Here is a 7,530-nt window from a genome sequence, read left to right on the forward strand (position 1 = left end):
GATAAATTCAAACTGATTCCTCAAACAGATTTTAACATTGTCATAACAAAATCATGTTGGTTTGGTTTTGGGGTGGGGTTTTTTTTTTTTAATTTTATTTTTAACTGAGGCATTCATATCTCTATGAAAAGAAAGAGGTTGGATTAAAAAGTAAGAGTGAGCCCCACCTTTTCTCACCAGGAAGAAAGCATTTGCTTGATTCCAAATTATCATTAGTCAGAGGCATAATATGCACCTTATACCTACAATTATCATTTGCACAATTTGTATATACGAATCTACCAGTAGCACTTTTCAAAGCACTTATAAAAAGAAGATGGAGACATGGACACAGAGAACAAGTTAAGCTCCTCAAGCCAAGACATGCTGAACAAACAGCAGGTGAAGATTTCTACACAAAGTCATCTGTTCTTACTTTCAGAGTGAACAGGCTCTCATAATTTACAGCTTAACTTCCAAGTGTTTTCATAATGTGATATAAGTTACACCTACACAAGCAGTCCATCCTATAAATGTCAAGGAAATTGGAAATAGGAAAGAAAGAGGATACGAAACATAAGAAAATCCTCTTTTTTTAATATATTCCCCTAAATAGTATATATAGTTACATATACTAGTTAGTGATATATGTCTAAGAAGACAGAACATCACCACTGCATGGATAAGAAAACACCAGCTCGTCATGAAAGGAAAACTTAAGCCTGTGGGGAAGAAAAGAACCAACTGCCACAACCCCACTCCTGGCCCCAACATGACATTTCCCCCTCCAAAATTCTCTTTGAAGATTTAGTCTTTTCACCAGCATTTGTTTCAGAAGCCTTGAGACATGACAAAAACCTCATTTCAGAAAACCCAAGTGTAATAACAAGCCTTCCTCACCTCTTCTTGGATGTACTGTAGTAAAAATGGAGATGCTCTCAAGTTATCAACTGGAATATTGAAGAAGCCCTGTATTTCCTTCTGATGTAAATCCATGGTAATGAGATGAGTTAGTCCTTTAAATAAATAAATAAAATAAAAAGACACATGGAGAAGCACATCAAGAAAAATAGAGAGAACAACAGACACAGTTTTTATTTCTCTATTAAGTTGAACCGAAGTTTGTTGAGAACAAAATCTCTGAGCTGCATTAGAAGAAGAATACTATCATTTGTGAAGGTACGTAGCATATTAACGATGTCCCTCTTACACACACTATCATGTTTCAAATTTTGACAGTGTTCTTCGTAAAAGAACCCGAGAACACCACATAATTGACTCAGTAGTGCCACACTGAGGCAGGTAAGATCTTCCTCCATTCAACATGTGACAAAATGGAAGCACTAAGAAGATAAATTGTCCTACACCACACAGCAAGACCCTGGCATAGCTAACATTAAGAGTCCTGAACTCCTGAAAAATGGGCCCAAATTCTAATCATTGACACACTTCTCTCAAAATAAGAAAGCAGATCACAATGTGTTCATTGTAACTGCTCATTTTTTTCCCCAGGGACAGGAGCAAAAGGAAAGGAGCAGAAAAGAAATGTGTTGAAGGCTGTGAAAATGAATAATCTCATTCTCCCACATCATCTCAAATGTAAAGGCCAGATACAAAGTGCATTCATCCAACAGGTAAAAAAACAGGCTAGAAATGACAAAGCACAACTGTTCACGAGTGTTAGAAAAGCAAAGAGCAGTATTATGAGAGATGAACACCATGGCCCAAAGCAGCAGAGTCCAGCAGACTCATTTTGCCAGCTCAGTAGGACACAACGCAAAATGGCTGTTACAAGCTTGGGGTTTTTTTTTTGAACTCATCATTTGGAAGCATTTGTAATTACATTCTCCTTTCTACGTGGGTTTTAAATTCACTAAAAACTCAGTAATTATTTTTAAACAGAGTTCAAACTTGTGCACAGCCCTCTCTAAACCTGAAAGCTGACAGCAGGAGCCCCCATCGCCCTGATTATTTTATAATAACCTGCATTCTTACCAGCTTTGCACATCATTGAAGCCAGTAATTTAGAGACAATGGAGCCCCTTTTCCTCATCTTGCACTGTTTGCTGTATGGGAAGTAAGGAATCACTCCAATAATGCTTTTGGCACAGGAGGTTTTACAGGCGTACACCATGATCAGGAGTTCCATGATCGTAGTATTCACATCCCTGGAACAAGAAGCATCTAGTTCTGTAGCTCGTGCATAGAAATCCTGCATTCAACACAACATCTGAACCCGCTCCAGGAATTTCACTCCAGGGTAGTGGAGAGTACAGTGACTGAGGGACCTTCACTAGGAATCCAGCTGTGCACCTCAGGACAGCAACTGCCTGGACCCAGCATTTTAATTCTTCCCTAAAATTACACTTCCATTATTTCTTTCACTTGGCTTTTTTTGGCAATTCAGCAGTTTTTGTTATGCCATTATCAGGCTTTCAGTAATACAGCATGTTGCTGTAATGAAATAGTCCATAATTTACTTCCAATATCTATTTCTATTATGAATAAAACAAAATAGGTATATTTTTCAATATACATAAGCTTTTTTAAAAGAAAAGTTTCAGATTTTACAACATAATCCTCTACAGTCCAAGCCAACAGCAGGCTAAATATTTAACAATCACCATCTATTTTCTGCCATAAATTAAAAGATTGAGAAGTTACTTTTTCAGGTAAGAACTGGTCATGAACTGAGAGACCTTCTATTTCTGTTGCCATTAGAAAAAAATGACTTAATATTTGTAAAGTTCTTTCCACATAAAAAATAATTTAAAAAAAAATTGTTTTCTGAATCATGGGACACATTGTCTAAGAAATGCTCCTCCTACATTTAGAACTTTGTAATGGTGCTGGAGATGGGGTAGCTGAAAAGGGAAGAATTTAAAGAGATTGATATAAGCAAAAGAATGCACTCAGGGAAAGAATGCAGAGACCCAGGGGAAGGCTTCACTGAAAATGACAATAACAGAGGTTAGCTTATACTGGAGTCTTCTTTGTGTACATATCAAAAAAAACCCCAAAACAATAACAAAAAACCCACACAGAGAAACCTCTATCTAGTTAATCTAAGCTGATTATTCTATATCATATACATAAAATGCAAAGAAAAATCAAAACAGAAGCATTCCTATGGACAGTCCATGTCAGACAGAGCGTCTTTAAACCGTTACTCACTTTGAAACTGTTTGGATGATAAATACATCCTTTCCTCTCACAGACTCCTGAATCTGCACTCTTGTTTCTGCCAAGAAGAGAAATATGTAATATTTGCAATAGCAAAACTCAATAAAGTCTAAGAAAAGGGTGGCCAATACACACAGGTCATAATTAGGTAAGTTTCCAGTTTTGTCAGTTAAACACTCACCTCTGTTTGGCTCTTGATAAACCTGAACCTTCCCCATCTCAACTCCTAAGCGCCTGCAGGAGGGGAAAAAAGAAAACCAGAAGTCAACATGAGAAAAATGAAGGGAAAAACAAGTGCAAAGTCCACACAATGCAGCAGACACAGAAAAGGTTGTATTTCACAGGTGAAAAGAAAGAAAAGGAAATCCCAAACCATAAAGCCAGTAGTTATAGTGGAAATCTCTGAACAAAGCATCTATAGTTTCCAGAAGCTGCACTGTGCACTGAGCTGAACTCATTTCAAATCAAGTTCAGAAGAAGCAGCAGCAGCAAAGAATAATGCTTCATTACTAAATTATGTCATAATTTAATATATAATTCTAGATAGGTTATATATATTTTGCCATATATATTTATATACACATGGCAACATAAACATGCATAATACTTAAAAAAACACTTTTAAATAATTCTTCTATACAGAAAAAAATGCCAGTGTAGAGTGAAATGGAAATAACAGCAAGCTCTATTTGATGAATAATGCAAGACTAATGCCTGCTGTTTTTTTCACTCCAGCATTAGCATAAACCCCCACCACTAAAAAAAGATGCCCTGCACTTAGGCCCATGTCCTTGCAACATGTAACATCAGCTCCTTTCCGTTCTCCTTTCTCCTCCCATTTCTCTCTCACTTTGGGTACGCAATCCTCGGGAAGAAACCCCTCGTTTGCAATGCTCCTGGCAACGTTACACATCCTAATACTGCTACAGCAGCATGGTAAAAGAATTCTGAAGTCATAAAAGTTCTGCTGAAGCTATTCATGCATTTAAAGCTAAACAAGTGTCCCCATCTAAAAGATACAGTGATCAGGACGGACACAGCTTTGCCATTTAAGAAAACTCTGCTGCAAGGAGAACAAGAAAACGATAAAAACTTCTGCCATGGTTATCTAACACTATCTAAACATTAATTCTCCCCACGTGTTCTCTACAACATTCCGCAGCCAATCACAACCTGCCACCCAATGATTTAAACACGACTTATTTTCTTTGTTATTGATCTGTTGAAATATGTTGTGTAACACAGTACATTAGATATTCCTGCAAATCGTGGCAGTTTCCTACATAACTTTCCTTAAACAGAGAAATCAGCCCCATCACAATAACACCCGGATCCTAAGGTGTCCTGCAGGATTTTACTCACTCAGCAATCCTCTTCGATAGTTCCATGCACGAGGAATTGGAATTAGCTGAAAACAGCACCAGTCCACCCTTGGTTATATTCATGATGGCCCCAAATTCAGTTGATGGCACACAAAACATCAAACCTTAAGTTGTTTTTTCCACTTCTACAAGACTGCAAGAGATCAAAGGTCTGTTAAAGTCACAACGTTAAAAACAAAGAAGAAAAACTGTCTCTGTTTAGAAAGTGAAGAGTTTCCCATAAGCCTGGATTTTCCACAATTACCAACACTTTAACAGTACCAGGAGTATATCCTTCCAGTGTGTTGTGACCCATAAGCCACACCATGTACCAACCAAGCTCAACAGATCTAACAAGAAAGGGGCTTCAGCCTGCTTTGCCTTCCTTCTGCCCCCAAGCTTTACACACCCTCCAGCAGAATGGATCCCCCCAGACAACCTCCTAACTTCAACAGGCTTTTTTCGTTGGTGTTTTTTAATGTTTTAATTTTTTCTCATATATTTTCCTCAGGTTATTATCTAGTAACACAGATTCTCCTTTCCATTCACTTGTCCAGTTCATTTTCCAGAACTGAGCAACGTTTATTGACTGTTTCAAGATCACAAAAGCCAGTCAGAAGTGGAACTGAGCTAACAGAGCTCCTGGGCTCTGGCTCTGCTCAATTGGCTACAAGAGTCTATTTCCATAGCTATGGATCTTTCCTTCACTCTACAATAAATTATAAACTTACAAATAAGGATGAAATGTAAGGAAGAGCTCAATAAAGGTGGCAGCTGTTAATAATGACCTCTCGCACAACGCATCCACTTGGTGAAGCAGTTGTCATTCTTTGATACTAATATTTCTCCTGTGAAAACAGGAGAAAAATATCAAGAGGAAATCTGTACATTCTTTTTTTTTTTTCCAAATACAGGCACAAACAAAAGATTTTATGGGATTCCATCTTCACATTTTTTTATTCTTCTTTGTAACATCACATTTTCATTACTTCCTCTAACACAAATTTCATTCAAAAATTAAAAAAAAAAATCAAACAAACAAAAAATCAACACACTGACCAGCAGCCACTGACAGATAAAAGTAGCAGGCAGAGGGTGGTGGAGCACTGGAACAGGCTCCCCAGGGAGGTGCTCATGGCACCAAGCCTGGCAAGATTCCAGCAGCATTTGGCCAAGGCCCTCAGGGACATGGTGTGAATGTTGGGATTGTCCTGTGCAGGGACAGGAGTTGGACTGGATGATCCTTGTGGGTCCTTCCAGCTCACAGCATTCTGTGAACTCAGAAAGTCTCCGGCTCCTGCACTTCACTTCTGCTGTATAAACAGTTCAATCCTTCACCATCCATTTTAGCATTATGTAGGGGACTGAAAATATTGAATAAGAGTGGTCTAATTCAGAAAAAAAGTCAAGAGACATTAGGATAAATCAGTAACTTCTTTCCTTGTAAACATCTCCCTGCTGAGAAACATAATTGTCTAAGAGTTGCAGGTAATCTGTTCAAAAACACTGCTGGTCTATCAACTATTAAATACCCCAGAACAGCATCTAAAATGAAATCAAAGATTTTCATACTTAGAGGAAAGTTTCTATAAAGAAACTCATTCAGCCCACCTTTGCAACTAGACATACTCTTGCTCAGTTTTTCATCACAGAAATTGTACCAAATTCATTTGCAACCAAGAGCCAAAATAAAGCCAGTAACTTCTTCACAACAAATCTCTTCATGAAGCAGCTGTGCTACGGTCAGTAGCTGTGAATGAAAACCTCTACCACCAAAGCAAGACCTTTCAGCCTTTGCTTTCAGACAAGAAGATTAAAAAAACAATAATCCTAGAAGGCAGGTTGGCTACAAACAGAATGAAGCTCAACTCGATCCCTAGATCCCTCCCAAACTAAGTACCCAACAATTTAAAGAGAATTAAAAAGCTGCTTCTTAGCTTGTGTTTCCTCCTTTGTTCTGCTGCACATTGACTCCCTGTAACTCCCAGCTGTTAATTAACGGCCATTATCTGTCAAATATTCGTAACAGTGTTAAATACATCTTAAATCCAACCAAGTGAGCATGTATTAGAAATGCTTTCAGGTCTCAGAACACCACCTGACAGCACCCTGCTTGTGTGATTAGATGAGAACAGTGTAGAGACAATTTCCAATGTTACTAAAAACATTCACATGGTGTTTTGAAGACACAGGGGTTTTTTTGCAATTGTGTTACCTTCTTTGCTCCACGGATTAGGGAAATGAGCAGAGTTAAGAGATCTGCTGACAGACAAGAGTTGTTGGTTCCTGATTATTGTTCAGGGTGCATTTTACACCACAGTAAGATACCGACACATTCACAAGCAACACAGAACATAGTTCTTCAGATAACCACAGGTCAAGGACTTTCTTGTGGATGTAATTCAGCAGCAACAAGTGGGCTACAGTGTGTGTCGGGGGAGAAATTGCATTTGTAGAGTAACACTGATATATCAGCCTTGAAACAGGTGTTGGGATGACAGCAAGCTCACAAAACTTTATTAGATGTGTAAAAGACATGACTCCACATGGGTACACGGGACTAAAACCCTCTGGCTTGAGGGGGACAAATCTCCCAAGCCTGCATTGGATTTGGGAAAACACAGAGACCACAGAGTGAGCTGCAGCCCACAAACACCTACCCTTTCTTTTGGGCTGCACACAATTACACAGACACATCATGATGAACACAATGACTAGACTGGGTAGACATGATGCCCTACTGCCACTGGTTTTACCCCACGAATTGAACATGTCCACACAGAAAGCGAGAGACAGGCAGGAATCACAGTCCGGGATAACCACGGTCCTGAAGAATTGACCCCCAGGGGCTGGAGGGAAACTGAACCCTCTCATCCATCTCCCCACGGGGCATTTCCCCGGCCCCAGAAGGACTCTCCACACTCACCCATCCACCTCCTCGGGGTCCCCCAGGGTCCCTTCCCTCCTGGCAGGGCAGAGGCCTGGGCCGGCCGCCGCCCCCAGCGTG

At 39.4% G+C, this 7,530-nt stretch overlaps 1 protein-coding gene across 1 annotated transcript in view; it reads right to left on the reverse strand.

Annotated features, from left to right (window-relative positions):
* The window catches only part of LOC104522098 (phosphoribosyl pyrophosphate synthase-associated protein 2), a gene marked incomplete at its 3' end in the record, with an annotated part of 8,116 nt that extends 2,742 nt beyond the window's left edge, over positions 1-5,374 (reverse strand). Inside the window, exons 1-6 of the mRNA XM_010164294.2 lie at positions 5,255-5,374; positions 4,525-4,677; positions 3,344-3,396; positions 3,154-3,220; positions 1,975-2,147; positions 880-995 (exon numbers count right to left, since the gene is read on the reverse strand). Coding sequence (XP_010162596.2) covers positions 880-995; positions 1,975-2,147; positions 3,154-3,220; positions 3,344-3,396; positions 4,525-4,643 — 528 coding nt within the window. The remainder of the gene's footprint in view (positions 1-879; positions 996-1,974; positions 2,148-3,153; positions 3,221-3,343; positions 3,397-4,524; positions 4,678-5,254) is intronic.
* Positions 5,375-7,530: the final 2,156 nt, after the last annotated feature.

The sequence above is a fragment of the Antrostomus carolinensis genome, unplaced genomic scaffold (assembly GCF_000700745.2).
Source record: "Antrostomus carolinensis isolate BGI_N321 unplaced genomic scaffold, ASM70074v2 scaffold46933, whole genome shotgun sequence".
Lineage (NCBI taxonomy): Eukaryota > Metazoa > Chordata > Aves > Caprimulgiformes > Caprimulgidae > Antrostomus > Antrostomus carolinensis.